General features: G+C 44.8%; 1 protein-coding gene across 2 annotated transcripts in view; it reads right to left on the minus strand.

Annotated features, from left to right (window-relative positions):
• LOC140429174 (uncharacterized) overlaps positions 1–27,017 on the minus strand; it is a 254,567-nt gene that overhangs the window by 207,902 nt on the left and 19,648 nt on the right. For both annotated transcript variants that reach the window (XM_072515841.1, XM_072515842.1), the window contains exons 3-5: positions 18,361–18,477; positions 18,196–18,273; positions 3,139–3,255 (exon numbers count right to left, since the gene is read on the minus strand). In XM_072515841.1, coding sequence (XP_072371942.1) covers positions 3,139–3,255; positions 18,196–18,273; positions 18,361–18,477 — 312 coding nt within the window. The remainder of the gene's footprint in view (positions 1–3,138; positions 3,256–18,195; positions 18,274–18,360; positions 18,478–27,017) is intronic.

Raw genomic sequence — 27,017 nt, forward strand, 5'->3', positions numbered from 1 at the left:
AAAGTGCACCTGATAAAGGCTTCCCGTTCCTTTGAACGCCTCAGCATGGAGTTCAAAGGCCCCCTCCCCTCCACCGACCGCAACACGTACTTCCTGAACGTGATCGACGAGTACTCCCGGTTCCCATTCGCCATCCCCTGCCCAGACATGACCGCAACCACCGTCATCAAGGCCCTCCATAGACTCTTTGCACTGTTTGGGTTCCCCGCTTACATACATAGCTCTTTTATGAGCGACGAACTGCGTCAATTCCTGCTCAGCAAGGGCATCGCCTCGAGCAGGACGACCAGTTACAACCCCCGGGGTAACGGACAAGTAGAGAGGGAGAACGGAACGGTCTGGAAGACCATCCTACTGGCCCTACGGTCCAGGAACTTCCCAGTCTCTCGCTGGCAGGAAGTCCTCCCGGATGCCCTCCACTCCATCCGGTCAATGCTTTGTACCACAACCAACCAGACGCCTCACGAATGTCTCCCCCAGGAAGTCGTCCTCTGGGACCTCGCTCCCGACCTGGCTGGCAGCACCCGGACCCATCCTGCTCCGAAAACACGTGCAGGCGCACAAGTCGGACCCGTTGGTCGAGAGGGTCCATCTGCTCCATGCTAACCCTCAGTATGCCTAGTGTACCCTGACGGCCGACAAGGTACGGTTTCCCTACGAGACCTGGCGCCCGCCGGAATTCCACGCACACCCCAGCCACCAATCCCACCCTCCCCTCCACCGCAGCACCCTACAGGAGGATCGGTCCTTCCGCCGGCCCCGTCTAGGCCCCCCCACCCACCGACGCTCCCCGCAGGCGCTCCCTTCCCAAGTCAACCGTTTTCCCCACCAGTGCCGTCTACGGGTGCTGAAGCTGCCATGGAGATCGAAGCCATGCTCCCGGAGTCACAGACGCCCGAGCCTCCACCGGAGTCACCGCCGAAGCTCCGACGATCACAGAGGACGACCAGGGCCCCCGATCGACTGATTGCTTCATTTTAATTGTAAACTGTAAACTGTAAATGTAAACCATCAAATGTACATAGCTATCAGAATTGTAAATTGTTACAAAACACTCTACGGAGGTATTACGGTACCTCCATAACTAATTCTACCACGTTGCCATGTGTTGTAGTTTCAGGCCACCACCCCCGCTGGACTCTTTTTAATAGAGGGTGAATGTGATATTATAGGTATTATGGTACCAGATAGGCTGAAGCACCATTGGTGGAAACTGTATGCTTTCTATTGGTTTGTATGTATGGTAGCTCCGCCCTGCTAGGCAGGGTATAAGAACCCGTGCCGCCCCAGCAGCCTTCATTCTGTACCTGAGCTGCTGGGGGAAACATCTAGTTTATTAAAGCCTTCAGTTGGACTACAACCTCGCTTTAGTGGTCATTGATCGTGCATCACGGCTGAAAGTCTGTCGGGAGTGGAAAGGTCACCGCGGGGACGGCAAGAAAAGTGGAGGTTGGGGCACCGGGGAGGCCGCATTGCCCATGGCTGAAGAAATGACGAAGGTGATGGCCGTGGAACTTGAAAGGTAGTTCACAAAACACATGGAGGCGATGAGGAAGGAGATGGGTGCGGTATTTAAAGTGCTGGTGGAGGAGGCGATTGCCCCGGTGAGGGCGGCGGTATTAAGCGCAGTGGCGGAGGTGCGGGAGCAAGGGGAGACACTGAAGGAAGTGGAAGAGACATTATTGCAGCACAGTTATCAACAACCTCGATGGGGAAGGAGATGCGGAAGGTGATAGAGACCAACAAGGGTCTGTGAGCCAAAATGGACGACTTGGAAAACAGATCCAGGCGACAGAATCTGAGGATTGTGGGTCTGCCCGAAGGAGTGGAAGGCCCGAGGCTGACTGAGTATTGTGCCACAATGTTGGCAAAGCTATTGGGGGAGGGGGATGATCCCTCCCGATATGAACTGGATCGGGCTCATCGGTCATCGAGGCCTGTACCAAAGGAGAGTGAGCCACCAAGAGTAGTGACTCTGTGTTTCTGTAGGTATAGCGTAAAGGAGAAGGTCCTGTGCTGGGCAAAGCAGAAGCAGGTGGTGCAGTGGGCTGGAGCTGGTATATGCATATATCAGGACTTTATGGTGGAGCTGGCGAGGAGGCGGGCTGCCTTCGGCCAGGTGAAGAAGGCACTGTACATCAGCAAGGTGCAGTGCGGCATAGTATACCCAGCTAAGTTGAGGGTGACCTACAAATCCAAGGACTTGTATTTTGGGACGGAGGAAGCAGCGGAGAAGTTTGCGAGGCAGAAGGACTGCGGCTGAATTGAGAAATGGCCATGTACCGATGTAGCCTCATGTAACTTTACTTTTTCACTGCGTGCTGGTTTATGTGCTAAATGAGTCAACGCTATATATTTGGACAAGGGAAGAATGGGACTTTCACTTGCAATGATGGTTCTTTGGGGCTTGGGTGTGTTTGCGGGGTTTGTGTGCTAAAGGGGATTTCTTGGTTTTCCTGGGACCAGGCAAAGGGAAAGAGACCCGGGCAGGGGCCTCCATGCTGGCCGGTTTAAGCCGGTCAGTGAACGGGAGTGAGGTGGGGGGAGGGGCTGCGGCCATCGGAGCCTGGCAGAACAGGTTCCGATGAGTCTAGCCGGGGTGGAAAGTTGGGGGGAAGGAACAGAGTTTGGGGGAAGGAGTTTTATAAGAGGAAGTGGAGGGGAGGAGTCGGGGATGGAGGGTTTACAATTCATCGGTGTCATTTGCGGTCCTCTTTCGGGGATTGGATGGCATTGAATGTTAGGGGGAGGGGGGGGGTGGACTCTATAGGTCAATGGTGACCATAGGCGATTCCTGATTCCTTTTTCTTTTTTTTTTCCTTTGTTTTTCCCACCATGGGAGGGTTTGTTTGATTTGATGCTTATATTGTCAGGTGGGGCATTGTTTGGGATGGTGGGAGGATGGGGTCGTTGTTGTTGATAAGGGGATTGACTTTGTATTTGTTACTGTTTACTTGGTTTGTTGGTGGGTTGTAAATTCTGAAGAAAATGTGAAAATGGAGAATAAAAATATTTTACCCAAAAAAAATTTAACTGAAATTGATAAATAATTTAGGGGAGAGGGAAACGGTGTTGAAATAGTTACATAGATTATCAGGATTATATTACGTTATTCGCAGTAAGTGCTTCCACATTAACCTGACTCAGTTGCAGCAAAGTTCTGTTCCTCCCTGAGCGGCATCCACCATTTCTTGTTGACTCAGATTTGTAACTCTGAGTAATCTTCTTGTCGTGCACCCGGCGGTGCAAGTGGTGCTAAGGGGTAAATCAAAGAAAGACATACTGAATGAATGGAAACACCAAAAATCTATTAAATGAAGAAAACATTGGGAAATTTAAGTCACATGCACTGTGCATATGAAACTCTCATGAGGTTTTCTGAAAATACTGATTCAAATGCAAATGGTAACTTTTGTCATGAAGATGTGCGACATGGAGTTCAATTCTTATCTCATCAGCTGATTTCACAGATTGAACATTTTTATCATAGAATCTTTCCAGTGCAGAAAGAGGCCATTCGGCCCATCGGTTCTGCACCAAAGCGCCTTGGAAAGAGCACCCTACCTAAGACCACACCTCCACCCTATCCCCGTAACCCCCCCTAACTTTTGGACATGAAGAGGCCATTTAGTATGGCCAATCCACCTAACCTGCCACTTTGGAACGTGGTGTGTTGCTTCCATTTCTGCTGCCATGGGGTCTCTGCTGTTACTCCTTGGCATAGTGGTCTCAGCCATACAGGCTGGTGTGATGGGAGGTGAGCAGCAGGGGGATTGATCACGCCCTTCTGTAGCGGCAGGCTTGGGCTGATGTAAACTTTCTCCAGGAGCTTTCTTGTTGCAAACTCCCTATTTGTGTGATGCGACGGGATGTTGCTCAAGACAAAGAAACTGATTTCAAGCCGATTTGTATGTGTGCAGCTACAGCCTATTCCATGGAGACGCAAAGTCTTCGGATGCCCCAATAGAGACAATGACAATCCTGAAGGTGTGAACACCTCCTTCCTATCTCAGCAATGTGGTTGACTCTTAAATACCCCCTGAAATGCCCCAGCAAGTCACTGTATCAAATCGCTGGAAAGTAAATAAGGAATGAAACCACGTGGATCGACTATATCAACCTAGGCGCCGGAAACAACAAAAACAAACTCAACATCGTTGACCCTGCAAACTCCATCTTACTAACATCTGGGGGCTTGTCCCCAAATTGGGAGAACTGTCCCACAGACTAGACAAACGACAGCCTAACACAGTCATACTCATGGAGGCAGCGGAATCCGCAAAGCGGCCCGCCATTGGCTGGCGGCGGGATCTTCTGGTCCTGCTGAAATCACCGTGGTTTCCCTTGAATGCACCCCTCGCCACTGGGAAACCGCTGGTGAGGGTGTGCCTTCGGTGGGTTCGGAAGTACCCACCGACGTGAATTCGGGCCAATATCACAAACACCACCATCACCTGGATATTTCCTTATGTCTTGTTGCACTGGTAGGACACCACCAGAGATAGCGGCACATTTAGGACGGACTCCCTTTCACCCCCACCCCCCCCGCCCCCCCACCCCCAGCCCCCCACTGCCACACTGACCCTCACATTGAACACCACTTGGAGGAAGTGCTGCGGGCGACAAGGGCACAGAATTTACTCTGGGTGGGGAATTCAACGTCGAACACCAAAGGTGGCTCAATAGCACCAACTACAGACCAAGCTCACCGTGCCCTAAAGGATATCGCTATTAGACTGGATCTGTGGGAGGTGGTGAGAGAACCAACAAGAGGGAAAAACATACTTGAGCTCATTCTCATCAACCTGCCTGCAAGCGATAGATAAAGCAAAGTAATTCCACAACCAATGGATCAAATCTAATCTTTGCAGTCCTGCCACACCCAGCCATGAATGGTGGTGGACAATTAAACAGCTAACTGGTGGAATCACCCACCCCAAATATCCCGGTCGTGAAGAATGGGGGAGCCCAGCACATCAGTGCTAAAGATAAGGCTGCAACATTTGCAGTCAAAAGTGCAGAGATCCATTCCAATTCTCTTCCCGCATCTGGTTGCACTAAGCCAAACTTTTAGCTGTTTCCATAGCGAGTCATTCCTGGAACAGGTCACTAGTTTGTCACCAAGGACTTATAGCACATCAAGCATGGCTGACCAGAAGTCTTTCCCAGCCATTAGCATGTTGGAAGGATTTGCAGGTAGATACACTCAACCTGTTTGACCGCGTTATAAACACACCTTCTGTGGCCATCAAGACCTGGGATGGGACTTGAACCTGGAGCTTCTGGTTCAGAAGCAGGGATGCTACCCACTGCGCCACAAGACCTCCGAAGTGCTGAGGGGATGAGCCATTTCGGGCTCCTTCTGAGGTCCCCAACATCACAAGTACCAGACTTCAGCCAATTTGATTCACTTTACATGATACCAAGGAACAGCTGAAGGCACTGAATACTGCAAAGCCTATGAGCCCTGACAACATTCCAGCAATAATATAGAAGACTTATGCTTCAGGAATTGCCACACTTGTAGTCAGGCAATTCCAGTACAGCCACAGCACTATTACTGGCATCTATCCAGCAAAGTGGAAAATTGCCCAGGTTCATTCTGTCCACAAAAAGCAGAACAAATCCAACCCGACCAATTACCGCCCCATCAGTCTCCCCTCAATCATCAGTAAAGTGATGGAAGAGGTGCTGTCAAGTGGCTCTTCCTTAGCAATAACCTGTGCACTGATGCTCAGTTTGTGTAACATTAGGGTCATTTAGCTCCTAACCTCATTACAGCCTTGATTCAAACATAAACAAAAGACCTGAACTCCAAAGGCGAGGTGAGAGGATCACCCTTGTCTTCAAGGCAACATTTGACCGAGTATGGCATCAAGGAGCCCTTGCTAAACTGGAGGCAATAGGCATCAGGGAAAAACTCTTCGCTGGTTGGAGTCATACATAGCACAAAAGACGATCGTTGTGGTTGTTGGAGGTCAATCATCTCAGTTCAGGACATCACTGCAGGAGTTCCTCAAAGTAGTGTCTTAAGCCCAGTTATCTTCAGCTGCTTCATCGATGACCTTCCTTCCACCATAAGGTCAGAAGTTGGGATGTTCGCTGATGATTGCACAAAGCTCAGCACCATTCACAACTCCTCAGATACTGAAGAAGTCCATGTCCAAATGCAGCAATGTCCAGTATTGTCAAACTTCACACTAATGTAAATGTCCAGGCATGGGCTGACAAGTAACATTCGTTGCACACAAGTGCCAGGCAGTCACCGTCTCCTACAAGATTTTTGAACTAAGAGGCAGAGATAATCTAGCTGCTGGAGAAGGCAGCTGTCTTTCGCACCTCTCTCTCTATTCCATCAAAGCTTTGAACCCTGTTTTTCTGAGTTAAAATCGTGTCTACATCCCTACAGCAGAAAGAGGAGACTCTCTACTGAAAGCCACCAGATTTCTACAACAGCCTCTCCAGGAGATAAAGGACATAGCAGTCAATATTTTGAAGAAGAGTCACACAGACTTGAAGCATTAGCTCTGCTTCTATCTCCACAGATGCTGTCAGACCTGCTGGGTCCTTCCAGGATTTTCTGTTTTTAGTTCAGATTTCCAACATCTGCAGTATTTTGCTTTTATTTAAACTAACGGCCTCTGCCAAATAATCAAATTTCACATCTGATGCTCTATACATTTGTATTTATTCTGCAATCTTGGGGTTTGAGTGTGTATTTGCACACATTAGTGTGAGGTTGGACAAGACTGGACATTTTTAACATTTTTAATATTTTTGCCTGGGTGGGTTTTAGTACAATTAATCTAACCCCTATTGTGTTTAACTCAACAATACCTGTCTGGTTTAATTACAAAGTGCACACCATCAATTATGTACCAAATTGGCAATACAGCATCATTTTAAGATTCAAAACCTCTGCTATCGTTAAGTTGGGAATGGGAAAAGCGAGGAGTCATTGCACTCTTCCTCACCTGGTTGCAACACTTTCCTTTGTCCTTTGCTATTACTGCTTCCATAATTAGATAAATCTTTGCTCTTGCAAGACACAAGTCCTTCCCCGCTTCCCTCCACTCATGCAGATAGCCTGTCTATTATAGCAGACCATAAGTGACACCATTGAGTAACTTGTAATGTTCAACAAGTTTACTGTGGGTTCATTTATGTAGACTCATAGAATCTCTACAGAAGGAGGTCATTCGGCCTATTAGCTCTGCATAGACCCTCTAAAAGAGCACCCCATCTCGGCCCACTGCCTCTCCCTATCCCCATAACCTTGCCAATCCACCTAACCTGTGTATTATTCCTTGTGTCTGAATACAGCTCACAGTCTTACAGTTGAAGTAGATGCTTTATTGTGTGAATTTGTTCTCTCTCCAGCGCTTATACTATAATGTTACATCTGTCTGTGTCCTGCTCACCAGCTGCCGTTCCTGTGAAGAGTGCCCCTTGACTTCCTGTTTTGTCTATTATATACATCTCTGGTGCTCCCTCTAGTGGTTACTTAGTTGTAGTATATTTTCATTAACCCCTTGTGTATATACAATGATGCATATCACTACATCCCCCCTTTTCTCTTTTTACATATTTTCTGTACTGTGTTAACGAATATTGTACAAAACATGTAGATAAATGATGATGTGTACAAGTTGTGATGAAATTGATGATTATACAAAGCCAATTAATATTTCTGATTCCAATCTTAATAAAAGATTTATGAATCCAAACTGTATGAATTTGTTCGGTTGTGTTTTTTTTTCTTCTTCTGTTGTTGATGTGGTGATGTTGATATTGTAATTTTTTTGTGAATGTCGTCAGTGTTCTTGTATTTAGGTAACCAACAAGTCATCACGAGGTGTTCGAATGGTCGAACCACTGATGTTGACTGACGTGGACTTTTTTCTGTGCTTGTGGTATCGATTTAGTGTGTCATCTTCCTTGAAAGCTGGTGTGCTTGTTTGTTCTGGAGCAAATATGAATTTGTGAGATTCGCTGTCGTGCCATGGTATGTTTGTACTCTTGTCATTGTTTTGGAGTGTGCTGTTGCATTATCCTTCATGTGCAGAGTTGTACCATGTTGTACAGGTCACTGTTTCATTGTTGTTGTTTTTATTGTCTCTGTCATTTCTGTCTTTGTTGTTTTCGTTGTTGTTCTTGTTGTTGTTTTTGTCGTGCTTGTTGTTTCTGTTTTTGTTGTTGTTCTTGTTATTTTTGTAGTGCTTGTTGTTTCTATTGTTGTCTTTGTTATGCTTCCTGTTGTTGTTTTTTTTGTTTTTGTCGTTGTTCTTGTTGCGCTCAAATACTGTTCCGTGTTGATAATTTGAGTCATTCTCAAAGTTATTGGTATCAGCGTCCTTTATGGTACCTGATGTTTCATTGAGCATTTCTTCTGGAGGATCGTGAGAATGATCTGATGTTGCATTGATCTTGGTGACATCAGTCATTTGTGGTTGATGTGATTCCTCTTTGATTCCTTGGTGCTCCTCTTCTGGAGTCATTTCTGCTTGATTTGCTTCATCGTTGGTCTCTTGGTGCTCCTCTTTTGGAGTCAACATCGTCAAGATTTCAGTTTCTTGTGGGTTGGCAAGAGTGGATGAGGTTTTAATTGATGCGGTCTCACTGGACTCAAGAGTAGTTTTAACTTGATTGTTGAGTGCTTTTGTACAGACGAGCTGAGATCTGTCAGTCTTGCTGTGATCTTGCACATCGTGTATGCTGACTGTGATCCCTGTGTCACTATTCATACATACAGTGGTTGGACATGCATCGTCTTCTTGTTGTTCATGTGTGTTGGGTAGACTTTCATAGTCTTTTTGTTGCTCTTGTGAGCTTGGTAGACTTTCATAGTCTGCTTCTGGTTGCTCAGATAATGTGGATAGACCTTCATGTTCATGCATGGATTTCGCTATAGAGTCTTTAGTTGCTTCCATTTTGGAGTCTGTAAACGAGCTCTCTGTGGAGGCTTGCATCGCTCTCTCCGTGGATCTTTCATCGCTTTCTGTGTGGAGTCGTGCAGTGTTCCCTCTGTGGAGTCGATCTGTGCTCTCTCAAAGGAGTCGGTCAGTACTCGCTGTGTGGCGCGTATTCTTCTTGGGTATTTGACAGGTTGCTGTCACCCAATGTATCGACGATCTGCCATTGCATCATGGTATTGGATTCATCTACCATGAGGAGAGTCGTGTTGAGCTTTTCAACCGTGGTGCTGATGCTATGATTAGCATATCTGAATAACTCAGCCATGTCTGAGTAGTATTTTTCGATAAACAAATCATTTTTAGTTTCGGATTTGTTATTGTGCTCTTCATGTTCAATGAACAAATCATCTCCTTTGGTTTCGGATTTGGCATTGTGCACTTCGCTTTGGGTGGTGGAAACTGCTTGTTGCAGGGTGCTGCGAAAGTTATTTTCAACTGCTGGGAGAAGTTCAGGCAATGTTGTGCCTTTTGAGGTTGAATTTTTTGGTTTTGTGCCTTTAAGACTCTTGTTTGTGATTTTCGGGCATTTCCCCTTTAAGTGGGCATGGTCTGACTATTCTAACATGCACATGCGCAAATCGATTTTCCTTTACTGTCCGCTTTTTCTTCAACTGCGCATGCACGGCGTGTGCGTTGCACAGATCCATCTTCAAACTGTGCGCTCTTTTCGTTCATCTGCGCATGCGCAGCTTGCGCATGCGCAGATCCATCTTTGAACGGTGTTCGATCTTTTTCCAGCTGCGCATGCACGGCTTGCGCATGCGCAGAACGATCTAAGTCCAAACCGGCTATTTTCAACTGCGCATGCGCGGCTGCGGTTTCCTAAGCAGATTTGCAACTTTTGTTCCCCGGGCTGTTTAAAATGTGCTCAGACGTCATTTTAACTGCTTTAGACCCGTGGAGAAGAACTTTTTCGGTGTTCTTTCAAGGTAAAGGCATAATGTTATTTTCTTCTTGAGATCTGCACTTTTCAATCATGATTTCCAGTGTTAAACCTTTCTGTTCTGATAATGATTGTTTGAGTTTCGCATCACTTATCCCCTGTGCAATTTGGTCTCTGAGCATTGAATGTCTTAAAGCAGCATTGCTACTGGTGTTATAGTGATCTTCTAATTCTTTGAGTATTACATCTAATTTGGTGTTGTCTTCACCTTTCAAGTAATTAAAGCAGTTATAGATTTCTCTAGCATCATGTCCTGCTGGTAGCAGTGCCATTTTCATTTCTTCTGAGGCCGTGCTCAAATCATTAGCTACGATATATAGTTCGAACATTTGTTTAAAGGTTTTCCATCTATGACTTAAATTACCGGTTGTTTTCAGCTGCAGTGGAGTTCCAACGAGTTTCATCGACTCAGCGAAGTCTCCCCACGTCGAATGTCCGATACGAGTTTTCTTCTGTTTTCGATCTTTCTTTGTCTGCATCTTGTGTAACCTTCTAGTAAGCGTTCTGAAGTCTCCTGGCACCATGTATTGTTCCTTGTGTCCTGATAAACCTCGTAGACTTACAGTAGAAGTAGATGCTTTATTGTGTCACTTTGTTCTCTCTCCAGCGCTTATATTATAATGTTACATCTGAGCTGTCTGTCTGTGTCCTGCTCACCAGCTGCCATTCATGTGAAGAGTGCCCCTTGACTTCCTGTTTTGTCTATTATATACATCTCTGGTGCTCCCTCTAGTGGTTACTTACTTGTAGTGTATTTACATTAACCCCTCGCGTATAAACAGTGATGCATATCACTACAACCTGCACATCTTTGGACTGGGGGTGGAAACCGGAGCACACGGAGGAAACTCACGCAGACATGAGGTGAACCGAGAGATTGTTGGAAACATGGTGACTTGCTGCCTTAAATCAGTGTTTTTCAAACTTTTTTTCCGGGGACCCATTTTTACCAACTGGCCAACCTTCGGGACCCAACCCAGCTGACCTTCGCGTCCCACGCTGGCTGACCTTCGCGGCCCACGCCGGCTGACCTCCGCGGCCCATGCCGGCCGACCTGAGCGACCCACCATTTTCTCTTCCCTTGTTTGTTGCTGACAAAAATGGAGAAAATGGTCATGGCCTTTGTCCCAATGGTTCCTTTGTCCCTCTGGTCCCTTTGGCCTCCCGAACTTGAAACAAAAAGACTGCGACCATATTTTTAAAAATGCGGCCGCACTGCACATGCGCCCCCGGTCATCGGTGCGCATGCGCAAAATTTTGCGCATGCGCACCGATGATCAGGCACGCATGCGCAGTGCGTCCGAATTGTAAAAATCTGTTCCTGGCCATTTTGGAGGCCGCTTGCAGCCGGCATTATTAAAAGCCGGCTGCTGCGGCTGTTGCGCGCGGACCTACGCGATCGGGAGCGCCGCGACGGACGGCTCCGTGACCTTCCCGACACCCGCACGCGACCCACCCGCGGGTCACGCCCCTGTTATGGGCCAGGGTTTAGAGAATCCCAAAGTGTATCATGGTGTTCACCTGACCCACAACTTTTAATAGATTGTGGTATGGAGAGCACACGGCCCACTCTACAGGTATGGTACAGCAGAAATGAAAAAGTATTTTTTAAAGCAAAACAATGTTTATTCGATGAACTCAAGTTAACCTTTTTAAAACATACAGTGAACATCTTAGCAACCATCAATTCAAATACAACCCCCAAAGAATACAACACTAAATAATCCTTAATAACTTCCCAAACAACATCCAGAAGACAAAAGGAACACATTTTAACAGAAGCACATTAGGTTTACATTCACTACTGAGAACATTTATAGTTCTGAATGCACCAAATGATCAAGCGATAGTCTTTTCACGGCAGAGAGATCAACAGTACATCTGCTTTGTCTGGCTTCAACTCCAACACTGAAAACAAAACTAAAACACACCCTGCAGCAAACAGCCTAAAACAAAAGTAAAATTCTGACAGACAGCCCAGCTCCACCCACACCCTAACATCACTGATAAACACCCATTTCTTAAAGGTACATTTCTTAAACACCCATTTCTTAAAGGTACTCTCACATGACACCTCCCCCCCCCAAAAAAAAACTATCAACTTCAAGATGGTTTCAGTTTTCACCTTTTCACTATCCTTCAAGAAATGCACACAGTAAATATACTTTTTAGTTTCAAAAAACAACACGCAAGCAAGTATAATAATATAGTCCTTTTTTTTTTTGTTCCTCCAACTGAAATCCTTCTCAACGACAGTCTCTTTGAACAAGAAGGTCTCTGCACCATCCATCCATTTCCCTATGCCTTGGCATTTCTCTTTAAAGTCAGATACTTTAGTTCAATCTGATCATAGAGTCCCTTGTAATTCTCCAAAACATGAGCATTGGTTATCACAGCTTTCAGGCAGTCAAATGCCTGTTGAAACTCCGCTGTCCACTGAAATTTTCACCGTTTCTTTAGCAAGTCCATCAGTGGAGCAACCACGCTATAAATGTTTTTCACAAATATTCGATCAAATCCACTCATGCCAGGAAATTGCATTATTTCCCGTCGTCTTGAGGGTATCGGAAACTGCTCAATAACTGTTGTCTTCACATCCCGTGTGACCATTCGACCCTGTACATTTGCATGGCCAAGGAAAGTGACTTGGGCTTTTCCAAATTCACTTTTGGCTAGGTTTATCATCAAACCTGCCTCCTGAAGTCGATCGAATAACTCCATCAGATGTTTTAAATGTTCTTTCCATGTCTAGCTGAAAATTACCAGATCGCCGATGTACACCGCACAATTGGGTAATCCTGAAACAACTTTGTTAGTTAACCGTTGAAATGTGGCTGGGGAGATTTTCATGCCAAATGGCATAACTTTGAATTGGTATATACCATCTGTAGTCACAAAAGCTGAAATCTCCTTCGCCCTTTCGGATAAAGATATCTGCCAGTAACCTTTAAGTAAATCCAATTTGGAAATAAAAGCTGATTGTCCCACTTTCTCAATGCAATCCTCCAAACGTGGGTTGGATAAGAGTCCGTTCTTGTAACTGCATCAACCTTTCTATAGTCCACACACAACCGTTGGGTACTGTCTGGTTTAGGCACCATCACTATGGGTGAGCTCCATTGGCTGCAACCCACTTCAATTATGCCATTTTTAAGCATACTCTCAATCTCTTTGTTAACCTGTGCCAATTTTAAAGGGTTAAGTCTATATGGATGTTGTTTGAATGGAACAGCATTTCCCAAATCCAAATCATGTATAGCCATTTTAGTACTTCCCAATTTATCTCTGCAAACTTGCTCACGTGATATCAATAACTCTTTCAGGTCAGTTTGTTTTTCCTCTGGAAGGTAACTCAACAATTTATCCCAATTTTTAAGAACATCCTCGTTTTCCAACTTAATTTGAGGTATGTCAAATTCCAAGTCATCTGGATTTGGTTTGTCACTTTGAGTGAGAATCATTAAAACCTCCTCCTTTTTCTCTCCTCTATCAAAGTACCTTTTAAGCATATTCACATGTCACAAGCAGTGAGTCTTCCTTCTATCCGGCATTTTTACCACATAATTCACCTCAATTAATTTCCTTTCAATCTGATAAGGTCCACAAAACATTGCTTTTAAAGGTTCACCTACCACTGGTAGCAATACTAAAACTTTATCTCCACTGGCAAAACTACGAACTTTGGATTTTCTGTCCGCTACCCGTTTCATTGCATTTTGTGCAACCTTTAAATGTTGTCTAGCCAATCCATCTGCTCTATTTAATTGTTCCCTAAAATTTGACATGTAATCCAATAATGTAATTTCCGATTTCTCACTCACCAATTTTTCCTCAATCAATTTATGTGGTCCTCTTATCTCATGACCAAAAATTAGTTTAAAAGGACTAAATTTGGTTGACTCATTAGGTACATCCCTAATTGCAAACAGTACAAATGGAATTTCTTTATCCCAATCCTCTGGATAATCGTGACAATAAGCCCTCAACATTGTCTTTAATGTCTAATACCACCTTTCTAATGCTCCCTGTGATTCAGGATTGTACGCAGTTGATTTAAATTGTTTTATTCCTAAGCTATCCATAACTTCTTTGAATAACCTTGAGGTAAAATTTGATCCTTGATCCGATTATAATTATGTGGGTAGTCCATATTCATAGAATTTACAGTGCTGAAGGAGGCCTTTCGGCCCATCGAGTCTGCACCGGCTCTTGGAAAGAGCACCCTACCCAAACCCACACCTCCACCCTATCCCCATTACCTAGTAACCCCACCCAACACTAAGTGCAATTTTGGACACTACGGATAATTTAGCATGGCCAATCCACCTAACCTGCACATCTTTGGACTGTGGGAGGAAACCGGAGCACCCGGAGGAAACCCACGCACACACGGGGAGAGCGTGCAGACTCCACACAGACAGTGACCCAAGCCGGGAATCGAACCTGGGACCCTGGAGCTGTGAAGCAATTATGCTAACCACAATGCTACCATGCTGCCCGTAAAGAATTTAAGTAACTCCTCCACAATATTTTTAGCTGTAATATTATGTACTGGAATGGCCTCTGGAAACATAGTAGACACATCCATTATCGTCAAAAGTTATTGATTCCCACTTTTTGTTTTAGGAAGCGGTCCTACGCAATCAATTAGGACCTGTGTAAAAGGTTTCTCAAATGCTGGAATGGATATTAAGGGCACTGGTTTTATCACTGCTTGAGGTTTCCCTATCACTTGACATGTGTGACATGATTGACAAAATTTAACTACATCTTTATGTAGTCCAGGCCAATAAAAATGTTTTTGTATTTTAGCTTGAGTTTTCCTTATTCCCAAATGACCTCCCACTGGTATCTCATGTGCAACCCGCAACACCTCCTTTCTATACCCTACCGGCAATACTACTTGATGAACTTCTGCCCACTTTTCATCTGCCTGCATATGTAAAGGTCTCCATTTTCTCATCAAGACATCACGTTTACAGTAATAACACTCTGGTATCCACTCAGATTCCTCTTCCGTGTATGCTTTCTGATACATCCGTTTTATTTCTACATCTTTCTGTTGTATCTCCACCAATTATCCTGAACTAAAAATATCTGCCTCATCCTCCACCTGTTATTTTCCAGCCATCTGATCAAAAATCGGTTCTGATAATTGCACTTCACCTTTATCTTCACTCTCTGATTTCTCCTCTTGTCTTAACCTGTGACTTTGCGACCTTGATACTGCACAATCCGGAAGAATCCCAGGATATTCGTCCTTCAACACTTCAGTTGTCTGATTTTGCACTGGCTTATCAACCACAGTAGGCATCACTCCCACCTGCGATCCAGCTATATCATTACCCAAGATAAACTGTATTCCTGGACAAGGTAGTTTCTCTATTACTCCTACTACCACTTCACTCTTCACTGGACTTTCCAACCTTACCTTATATAATGGAACACTACTCCTCTCACCCTGAATTCCACATATTACTACCTTTTCTGGCAACATTCTTCCCAAACTACATAACTCCTCATCTCTTACCATTAAAGATTGACTAGCTCCCGTATCTCTTAAAATTGTGACTTCTTTACCTGCTCCTCCTGATACACATGAGTAAACTTTACCCACACAAGTAAATTCTGTAAAGACATCTGGCACCTTCCTATCAATCACCTCTTGATCAGGCTGCACAATCTTTTGCACCTCCTTCGCTTCACAAACACCACTGCCTTATCCTGTTTTACCACATCAGCCTTCCCAGTGCTTTTCTTCAACCACCAACACTGTGACTTTACATGGCCTAGTTTATTCCAGTGAAAACATTTGAAACTTTTCATGTCTCTGTCACCCTCCTGGATTTCTTTTTTAATCTGAGGTACACTCTCCTTATTATCTCCCATCAGATCACCTTTACTTTTACCACTTGAGTATTTCTCATGTCCCCAGTTTCTATCCCTCACAGGCGGAAACTGATGTCGGAAACCAAGCTTTGATTTATGAACTAATTCAGAATCATCTGACATTTCTGCTGCTGACCGCGCAGTTTTAACCCTCTGCTCTTCCACATGGGTTCTCACTGCATCAGGAATTGAATTTTTAAACACCTCCAAAAGCATAATTTCTCTGAGAGCTTCATACGTTTGGTCTATTTTCAAAGCCCTTATCCACCTATCAAAATTATTCTGTTTGAGAATTTCAAACTCCATGTATGTTTGACCAAATTCTTTCTTTACATTTCTAAACCTTTGTCTATTGGCTTCAGGCACTAGTTCATATGCACCTAAGATGGATTTTTTCACCTCCTCATACATCCCAGATACCTCCACAAGTAGTGATGCAAACACTTCACTAGCCCTACCTATCAGCTTTGTTTGAATCAGTAATACCCACATGTCCTGTGGCCATTTCATTTGTTTAGCCACCTTCTCAAATGAAATGAAAAAGGCTTCCATCTCCTTCTCGTCAAACCTTAGCAATGCTTGGACATATTTAAATAGCTCCCCACCAAGCCTTTGACTTTTACGCTCTTTCTCACTATGCTCATCATTATCATCCAACTGTACGTTTCCCTTTACGTCGGCCAATTTTAACTGACTATCATGTTTCATTGCTATTTTCTGAAGTTCAAACTCACTCTCTTTATCTGTTTCCCTGATCTGTATCTCCCTTTCTCTTTCTTTTTGTTCTGCTAGGGCTAATCTTTCTTTTCTCCTTTCTTCTCTCTCCTTTTCTTTTTCCTCTCTCTTTCTCTTTCTTTTTCATCTCTTTCGTATTCAAGCTGCTTTAATTCTTTCTCATGTTCCATTTGTTTAATTTGTAACTGAATATTTGCCATTTCCAATGAGTCAAACTGTATCTCAGGCAACTTTACATGCTTAGCCACCACCATAATTACCTCACATTTTCGTCTTTTGTCAGGTAATGTTAACTGCAATGTTTTTGCCAAATCTAACAGTCTGCTTTTAGTCTCTATCCGTAAGGTACTGGGTATGACCATCTCCACCCCCAAAAACTTCAGAGCATCTGAAAGAGCCATTGTCCACAACACACTCCCTACTTAAACTAGAATTCCACACCTGAAAAGCAACCACAATATGCTCACCCCTCACTGTCTTTAAGTTCACTAAGCCAATTCAATAGATAGACTTTTATCCCGGACGAGCCCCCAATTTGTTATGGGCCAGGGTTTAGAGAACCCCAAAGTGTATCATGGAGCTCACCTGACACACAACTTTTAATAGATTGTGGTATGGGGAGCACACGGCCCACTCTACAGGTGTGGTACAGCAGAAATGGAAAAGTATTTTTTAAAGCAAAACAAAGTTTATTCTATGAACTCAAGTTAACCTTTTTAAAACATACATTGAACATCTTAGCAACCATCAATTCAAATACAACCCCCAAAGAACACAACACTAAGTAATCCTTAATAACTTCCCAAGCAACATCCAGAAGACAAAAGAAACACCTTTTAACAGAAGCACATTAGGTTTATATTCACTGCTGAGAACATTTATAATTCTGAATTCACCAAATGATCAAGAGATAGTCTTTTCATGGCAGAGAGATCAACAGTACACCTGCTCTATTTGGCTTCAGCTCCAACACTGAAAACAAAACTAAAACACACCCTGCAGCTTGCTCAAAAATGAAAGTAAAAAGCTGACAGACAACTCAGCTCCACCCACCCTCTGACATCACTGATAAACACCCATTTCTTAAAGGTACATTTCTTAAACACCCATTTCTTAAAGGTATTCTCACAAGACACCCCCGAGTTTGACAATGCCTGCCTTAAATGACTAGTTGCAAGCTGTGTATCAACAAGAAAGTGTATTTTTAAATGGAATTCTTTCCCAGTATCATTGTAAATTAATGTCATTGTGAATGTACAGTGTAAATTCACCAGGATTGGGAAGTTAAACTTATAAGGAGAGACATAAAATATTGTAGTTATTTTCCTTGGAGTAGAGATGGGTACGAAGAGGTTTCGTAGAAGTTTTTGAACTGTAAAGGGCTTTTGATAGAGTAGATGCCCTAGATAGAGCTGGTGCAGACACGGTGAGGAAAATGACCACCTTCTGCGCTGTAACAATTCTATGATCTGTGATATTCAAATGCTAACAATAATTCACTTATTAAATATTTCTGAAGGCAAATTGATTGTTAAATTAGGTAATTGGCTGAAGGTTATGTCATGATTTTTACATTTACTGTTTTATTGCTTTTGTTTAATTCAGAACAAGACTAATTTTAAAAGGAATCAATGCTTGGTAAGTTGTCCATACCTTTAAATGAGCCTTGATCTGGCAATTTGTATCATTGCTGACCTTTCTGTAAGGCACCTTCCAATGACATTCTGCTGCCTAAAAATATATAAAATCTAATAGAAATTAACATTCCAATATTTCTTACTACAGCTATTGCCATTTTAATATTTTGCACCAACTTACTCTGCTGTCTTTCAGATCATTAAGTGTATATGAAATTCTGTGAAAGTCTAACATGCGAGGCATGAAGAATAGGTCCTGCAAGCTATAGGAGAGTCTTGGATTCTTTGAGCCGTTTTCCTATTGGGAACAAAATGATTGCACATTAAAGTAGTGTCATTTAGAAGTTCCAAAGGCTGGACAAGTTATTCAGTGATCCCACCATCCCAGTGCTCAATGGTAGTGCTGAATGATAACAGAGCTACGACATTGTAACCTCTGGTTCTCAAACCCATCCTCCCTGCCAGCGCCTCTCCCCAAGGAGGTTATGGCAATGAAATTAGTACCACAGCTCTTGAGGTAGCAGAAGAATATTATTTTTTCTCTAGAATTAGTCAGAATGTCTTCCAAATGTATCTTTTTCATCCCCATACCTAAATGGCCCCAAGAAACCCTCGAGCCATGAATCCAGATACCACATTTTATGGGGTCGATGGAGGAATTACCTAATTTAAATATAAACAACTAGCCCCCAGCACAATTTGGATATGGTGCACGTTATGGCCTTGGTTCTCAGGCTGATGTGAGGGGCGTTGGAGACCCCTCAAAAATTGCTTGACACATCTCTCATTTGTTTCCTTTGTAAAGGATCCTGCCCCTCTGTTTCATTGGCTTTTTGAGGGCACGCAAAGTCTCTGACCTACGACCTCCCAACACAAACCAGATCGAGTACATTTAAGTCTCAGCCTATTTTCCAGAATTTTGGTTGCATCTTGCCACTGAATTTTAATCCCAAAATATCAAATTGCAGGTATGCAATGTTTCCCAACCAATTTGAGCTGCGTGCTCTGGAAGTGAGTAAATTTATAATTTCAACCGCTTTATCTTTAACTTTGCATATCACCAATGTGAACATAAGCAGGTTAGGGTCACTATTTTCCAAATCATAGATTATCATAGAATTTACAGTGCAGAAGGAGGTCATTCGGCCCATCGAGTCTGCACCGGCCCTTGGAAAGAGCACCCTACCCAAGGTCAACACCGCCACCCTATCCCCATAACCCAGTAACCCCACACAACACGAAGGGCAATTTTGGACACTAAGGGCAATTTATCATGGCCAATCAACCTAACCTGCACATCTTTGGATTGTGGGAGGAAACCGGAGCACCCGGAGGAAACCCACGCACACACGGGGAGGATGTGCAGACTCCGCACAAACAATGACCCAAGCCGGAATCGAACCTAGGACCCTGGAGCTGTGAAGCAATTGTGCTATCCACAATGCTACCGTGTTGCTTACTGTTCTCCTGCAAATGTTCTCCGACCTTCAGGTTGCTTTACTTGTGTTGTGATGATATCTGAAACTTGATCAAGCATTGTATTCTTGTAGGACATACAATATACTGATTAAGAAACAGCCTGGATGCTTTCCAAGAATCTTTCATCATTTTAACTACTAACATTTGCCACAGGATAATTAAAATCGTCCAACATGATGGGTATAGCATGGTGGCACAGTGGTTAGCATTGCTGCCTCACAGCGCCAGGGACCAGGGTTCAATTCCGGTCCTGGGTGATTGGTGTAGAGATTGCATGTTCTCCCCATGTTTGCGTGGCTTTCCTCCAGGTGCTCCGGTTTCCTCTCACAGTCCAAAGATGTGCAGGTTAGGTGGTTTGCCATGCTAAATTGCCCCTTAGTGTCCAAGGATGTGCAGGTTAGGTGGGATTTTGGCAGTTACGGGGATGGGGGGGGGGGGGGGGGTGCAAGGTAGGGGAGCTCTTTCAGAGGGTTGGTGCAGACTCAATGGGGCTGAATGGCTTCTTCTCACGCCGTGTGAATTCTATGGTTCTATTAGTAGAATTCTGTTATTACCGAAAATCTTTCTAAATTGTCTACAGAACTCGTATTCTATTTGATAGTTTATAGTGTGTTCCTAATATAGTAATATATTAATTCTAAACTCTATCCTGATTGTGTCAGATAGTCTGTCTGAATGAAGTTAGATTTTTTTTTAAATCCTTTTCACCGCTCTAATCATGTTTTTTCTACACAACACCGGCCTCACCACCTTTCCCTATCTCTATCAAAAATTACAACCAAGAACATTTGGTGTCCAGTTCAACCCTGAATGAATCCAGCTCTCTGTTCAGGTTATAGCATCCTACATTAAAACATAGATCCAGCAGAGGGCAGTAGAGTGGAGGTGCTGATTGGCAGTTGCGGGGAAAGTTTGCATCTGTGCATTTCAGTCACTGCATCCAGAAAGTGTACCTGAGCAAGACACCCTCGGTGTTCAAGTCAAGGCAAGCATCCAGCAGAGGGCAGTAAGCAGAGCTGCTGATTGGCTGTTGTGTGGAAAATTTGCATCCGTGCATTGCGATCACTGCATTCAAAAGGTGGTTTGTGGAGGAACTGTTGTCAAGTGACAGTTAAACCTGAAACACTTCCTCAGTGTTTCCCTCCCTATCTCCTCCCCTAACTAAAAAAAATGACAATCACTGTAAGGATCCCAGCCGAGTAAAGATCAAGAGGGAGACTCGAGGGCAGGTAGAAGTAGAAAGAGGTTGAACCGTGACATCACAGCCTGCAGGTAAGTGATTGGCTGTGACTGGTAAGTAGTTTTTCTTTTCCCTGAGGTGTAATCGTGCGGGGCGCAGTGGTTGCTGAGTGAGTGCTTGCTGAGAAGGGGAGTAATTTTTTTTTTAAAAACTTACTGTTGGGAGTGTAAAAATGGCAGGAGATCCCAGACCCGTGTTATGCTCCTCTTGCTCAATGTGGGAGTTCAGGGACGCGGCCAATGCCCCTGACTCCTTCATGTGCGGGAAGTGTGTCCAGCTGCAGCTCCTGTTAGACCGCATAACGGCTCTGGAGCTGCGGATGGACTCACTTTGGAGCATCTGCGATGCTGAGGAGGTCGTGGATAGCACGTTCAGTGAGTTGATCACATCGCAGATTAGGATTGGTAAGGGAGACAGGGAATGGGTGACCAAAGGGCAGAGAAAGAGCAGGAAGGCAGTGCAGGTGTCCCCTGCGGTCATCTCCCTCCAAAACAGGTATACCATTTTGGATACTGTTGGGGGAGATGACTCACCAGGGGAAGGCAGTAGCAGCCAGGCTCATGGCACCATGGCTGGCTCTGCTGCACAGAAGGCGGGAAAAAGACTGGCAGGGCTACAGTCATAGGGGATTCAATCATAAGGGGAGTAGACAGGCGTTTCTGTGGTCGGAAATGAGACTCCCGAATGGTATGTTGCCTCCCGGGTGCACGGGTCTGGGATGTCTCAGATCGGCTGCAGGATATACTGAAGGGGGAGGGTGAACGGCCAGTTGTCGTGGTGCATATAGGCACCAACTATACAGGTAAAAAATGGGATGAGGTCCTACAATCAGAATTTAGGGGGTTAGGAGATAAGTTAAAAAGTAGGACCTCAAAGGTAGTAATTTCAGGATTGCTACCAGTGCCACGAGACAGTCAGAGTAGAAATTCAAAAATAGTCAGAATGAATACATGGCTTGAGAGATGGTGCAGGAGGGAGGGGTTCAGATTTTTGGGACATTGGAACCGGTTCTGGAGGCGGTGTGACCATTACAAATCGGATGGTCTCCACCTGGGCAGGAGTGGAACCAATGTCCTAGGGGGTGCTTTTGCTAACACTGTTGGGGAGGTTTTAAACTAATGTGGCAGGGGGATGGGAACCAGGTTAGGAAGTTAGAGGTCAGTAAAGAGGCAGCAACTAAAGCCAGTAAGGTACTAGATAATAAACTCAATGTGACTAAGGGGAAGAGTAGACAGGGAAGAGATGATGAACGCAAAGGGACAGGTGGTCTGAGGTGCATTTGTTTCAATGCGAGAAGTGTAGCAGGTAAGGCGGATTAATTTAGGGCTTGGATTAGTACCTGGGAATATGATGTTATTGGTATTACTGAGACTTGGCTGAGGGAAGGGCAAGACTGGCAACTAAATATCCCAGGGTATAGATGCTTCAGGAGGGACAGAGAAGGAGGTAAAAGGGGTGGAGGAGTTGCATTACTGGTCAGAGATGATATCACAGCTGTGATAAAGGAGGGCATGATGGAGGATTCGAGCACTGAGGCAATATGGATAGAGCTAAGAAATAGGAAGAGTGCAGTAACATTGTTGGGACTTTACTACAGGCCTCCCAAAAGCGAGCGTGAAGTAGAGGTACAAATATGTAGACAGATTATAGAAAAATGTAGGAGCAATAGCGTGGTCACGATGGGAGATTTTAACTTCCCCAACATTGAATGGGACTCATGTAGTGTTGGAGGCGTAGATGGAGCAGAATTTGTAAGGAGCATCCAGGAGAGTTTTTTAGAGCAGTATGTAAATAGTCCAACTCGGGAAGGGGCCATACTGGACCTGGTATTGGGGAATGATCCCGGCCATGTGGTTGAAGTTTCAGTTGGTGATTACTTTGGAATAGCGATCACAATTCCGTACGTTTTAGAATACTCATGGACAAAGACGAGAGTGGTCCTAAAGGAAGAGTGCTAAATTGGGGAAAGGCCAAGTATAACAAAATTCGGCAGGAGCTAGGGAATGTGAATTGGGAGCAGTTTAATGGTAAATCCACATTTGAAATGTGGGAGTCTTTTAAGGAAAGGTTGATTAGAGTGCAGGACAGACATGTCCCTGTGAAAATGAGGGATAGAAATGGCAAGATTAGGGAACCATGGATGTTGGGTGGAATTGTGAGACTACCTAAGATGAAAAAGGAAGCATACATAAGATCTAGGCGACTTAAAACCGATGAAGCTTTGGAGGAATATCGGGAAGGTAGGACAAATCTCAAACGCGCAATAAAGAGGGCTAAAAGCGGTCATGAAATATCCTTGGCTAACAGGGTTAAGAAAAATCCCAAAGCCTTTTATTCATATATAAGGAGCAAGAGGGTAACTAGAGAAAGGATTGGCCCACTCAAAGACAAAAGAGGGAATTTATGCGTGGAGTCAGAGGAAATGGGTGAGATTCTTAATGAGTACTTTGCATCGGTATTCACCAAGGAGAGGGACATGACGGATGTTGAGGCTAGGGATGGATGTTTAAATACTCTAGGTCAAGTCGGCATAAGGAAGGGGGAAGTTTTAGGTATTCTAAAAGGCATTAAGGTGGACAAGTCCCCAGGTCCGGATGGGATCTATCCCAGGTTACTGAGGGAAGCGAGGGACGAAATAGCTGGGGCCTTAACAGATATCTTTGCAGCATCCTTGAGCACGGGTGAGGTCCCGGAGGACTGGAGAATTCTAATGTTGTCCCTTTGTTTAAGAAGGGCAGCAGGGATAATCCAGGGAATTATAGACCTGTGAACTTGACGTCAGTGGTAGGCAAACTGTTGGAGAAGATACTGAGGGATAGGATCTATTCACATTTGGAAGAAAATAGACTTATCAGTGATAGGCAGCATGGTTTTGTGCAGGGAATGTCATGTCTTACAAACCTAATAGGATTGTTTGAGGAAGTGACAAAGTTAATTGATGAGGGAAGGGCTGTAGATGTCATATACATGGACTTCAGTAAGGCGTTTAATAAAGTTTCCCATGGCAGGTTGATGGAAAACGTGAAGTCGTATGGGGTTCAGGGTGTACTAGCTAGTTGGATAAAGAACTGGCTGGGCAACAGGAGACAGAGAGTAGTGGTGAAAGGGAGTGTCTCAAAATGGAGAAAGGTGACTAGTGGTGTTCCACAGGGATCCGTGCTCGGACCACTGTTGTTTGTGATATAGATAAATGATCTGGATGAAGGTATAGGTGGTTTGACTAGCAAGTTTGCAGATGATTCTAAGATTGGCGGAGTTGCAGATAGTGAGGAGGACTGTCAGAGAATACAGCAAAATATAGATAGATTGGAGAGTTGGGCAGAGAAATGGCAGATGGAGTTCAATCCAGGCAAATGCGAGGTGATGCATTTTGGAAGATCTAATTCAAGAGTGGACTATACGGTCAATGGAAGATCCTGGGGAATATTGATGTACAGAGAGATCTGGGAGTTCAGGTCCATTGTACCCTGAAGGTGGCAATGCAGGTCGATAGAGTGGTCAAGAAGGCATACAGCATGCTTGCCTTCATCGGACGGGGTATTGAGCACAAGAGTCGGCAGGTCATGTTACAGTTGTATAGGACTTTGGTTAGGCCACATTTGGAATACTGCGTGCAGTTCTGGTTGCCACATTACCAGAAGGATGTGGATGCTTTAGAGAGGGTGCAGAGGAGGTTCACCAGGATGTTGCCTGGTATGGAGGGTGCTAGCTATGAAGAAAGGCTGAGTAGATTAGGATTGTTTTTGTTGGAAAGATGGAGGTTGAGGGGGGACCTGATTGAGGTCTACAAAATTATGAGAGGTATGGACAGGGTGGATAGCAACAAGCTTTTTCCAAGAGTGGGGGTGTCAATTACAAGGGGTCACGATTTCAAGGTGAGAGGGGGAAAGTTTAAGGGAGATGTGCGTGGAAAGTTCTTTACACAGAGGGTGGTGGGTGCCTGGAACACTTTGCCAGCGGAGATGGGAGAGGCGAGCACGATAGCATCATTCAAGATGCATCTAGACAGATATATGAACGGGCGGGGAACAGAGGGAAGTAGATCCTTGGAAAATAGGTGACAGGTTTAGATAAAGGATCTGGATCGGCGCAGGCTGGGAGGGTCGAAGGGCCTGTTCCTGTGCTGTAATTTTCTTTGTTCTTTGTTCTCATAGAGAACTGGAAACTTGGTCGCAACTTTGGAAAATATGTATTCAGAATTTTGGCATTCAGTAGGCCAGATAAGAATTCCATTGGTTCTACTGGTCTAGCACAGTGTTGAATCCAATAACAATGTCTGAGTCCACTCCGTTTGCAGCCAGCCTGAGCTACAAAATGTCAACTCTAACTTAGAAACATAAAACTATGATTAAAAACTTGTTCATTGAGTTCCAGAGTCAAGTTTTCATTTGAACATCAGAACCCTCATAATCACAGTTCCTGGACAAACTGACGGAGAGATTTCAGTCAGCTAAGGGCAGTGAGCTCAGGTACCTGCAGCTCGAAACTTCCTACGGAAGGAGACAAGGACGTACCCACGACCACCACGACAGACACTACTAGAGGAGTTACTGGACGCAAACATTCTAGTTAGAGGAAACTGTAGCGACATGTACGAACGACTGGTAGAGAGGGCCGACACTGTTCTGGACCCAGCAAGAAGGAAATGGGAGGAAGACCTGGGGTTCAAATTAGGATGGGGACTATGGAGTGAAGCACTACATAGGGTCAACTCCACCTCTACATGCGCACGGCTCAACCTAACGCAACTAAAGGTGGTACATAGAGCCCACTTAACAAGAACCCGAATGAGTAGGCTCTTCCCGGAGGTGGGGGACAGATGTGAATGGTGCCAAGGAGGCCCGACCAACCACGCCCACATGTTCTGGTCTTTCCCCAGACTTGCTGGGTACTGGACAGCCTTCTTCGAGGCAATGTCCAAAGTGGTGGGGATGAGGGTGGAGCCATGCCTAAAAGTGGAGGCCCTCGGGGTATCAGACCAGCCAGATCTCTTCATGGGGAGGAGGGCAGACGCCCTTGCCTTTGCCTCCCTGATCGCCCACCGTAGAATCCTGCTCGGCTGGCGGTCAGCAGCGCCATCCAAAGCTGCAGACTGGCTGTCCGACCTATCGGAATCTCTCCAAATGGAGAAAATCAAATTCGCCATCCGGGAGTCGGAAGATGGCTTCTTCAGAACATGGGAGCCATTCACCCAACTGTTCCGGGACCTGTTTGTGGCCAATGAACAAACAAATACATAATCAACTAGCCAAGAGCTAGGGGAAAGTAGCCAAAACATGAGAAGAGAGAAGGAAGGGGGGGCGGGGGTGGGGGGTGGGGGAAGACACGAGGGAGGGGGGAAACAGTGCAAGAAGGGGTAACCAAACACAACAGAAAGGAAAGGGAAGCTGCAGGGAGGGAGAGGGGGTGGGGTAGGAGGAGAAAGGGGGCAGGGAGGGGGGGGGGAGAAGGAAGGAAGGGGGGGACAAACAAAAAGGACGGGAGGCAAAGAACAACAGAGAGGAGCCGGGGGGGGGGGGGGGGGGGGTGAGAGGGGGGGGGGGGGGAGGTGAGGGAACACAAGCTGGGAGGAGAGCAAAAGAAGGGACAACGAGTATACCGAACACAGCAGGACACCAGGAAAAAAAACACAGGAGGAAGAAACGACGGATGGCTGAAGCAGAAGCAAACACACAACAGCGAAAACCAACCGGCAGAAGCAAGCAACATCCACCCAATTTTATTGTGAATTGCTGGTGTTGTATGTACTCTGTTTGTTAAAAAAAAACAGAAGAAAAGAAGGGCGGGGGGGGGGGGGGGGGCGGCGTTCCCAGCTTTTACTCTCCGACCCGTTGTTTTTTTTACGATTACTGAAGAGGTTTTGTTATCTATGTAGTAATTTTGTTTTTATGACCTGCTTTTTGGTTTCTCTATGTATACACCTGTAAATATACCATGTGCAAAAAACCCAATAAAAAACATTTAAAAAAATTAATCACAATTCCTCTCACCCAGCAGCAATCATGTAACGACATGGGAGAGATTAAAGAAAGATTTAAAAACTCTCAGACAACTTGAGGAAAGTAAATTATGGGAAACTCCTCACTCAAGCTCCAAAGATGAACAAAACAAATTCCGAG

This window comes from Scyliorhinus torazame, chromosome 9, assembly GCF_047496885.1.
Source record: "Scyliorhinus torazame isolate Kashiwa2021f chromosome 9, sScyTor2.1, whole genome shotgun sequence".
NCBI classification, from domain to species: Eukaryota; Metazoa; Chordata; class Chondrichthyes; order Carcharhiniformes; family Scyliorhinidae; genus Scyliorhinus; species Scyliorhinus torazame.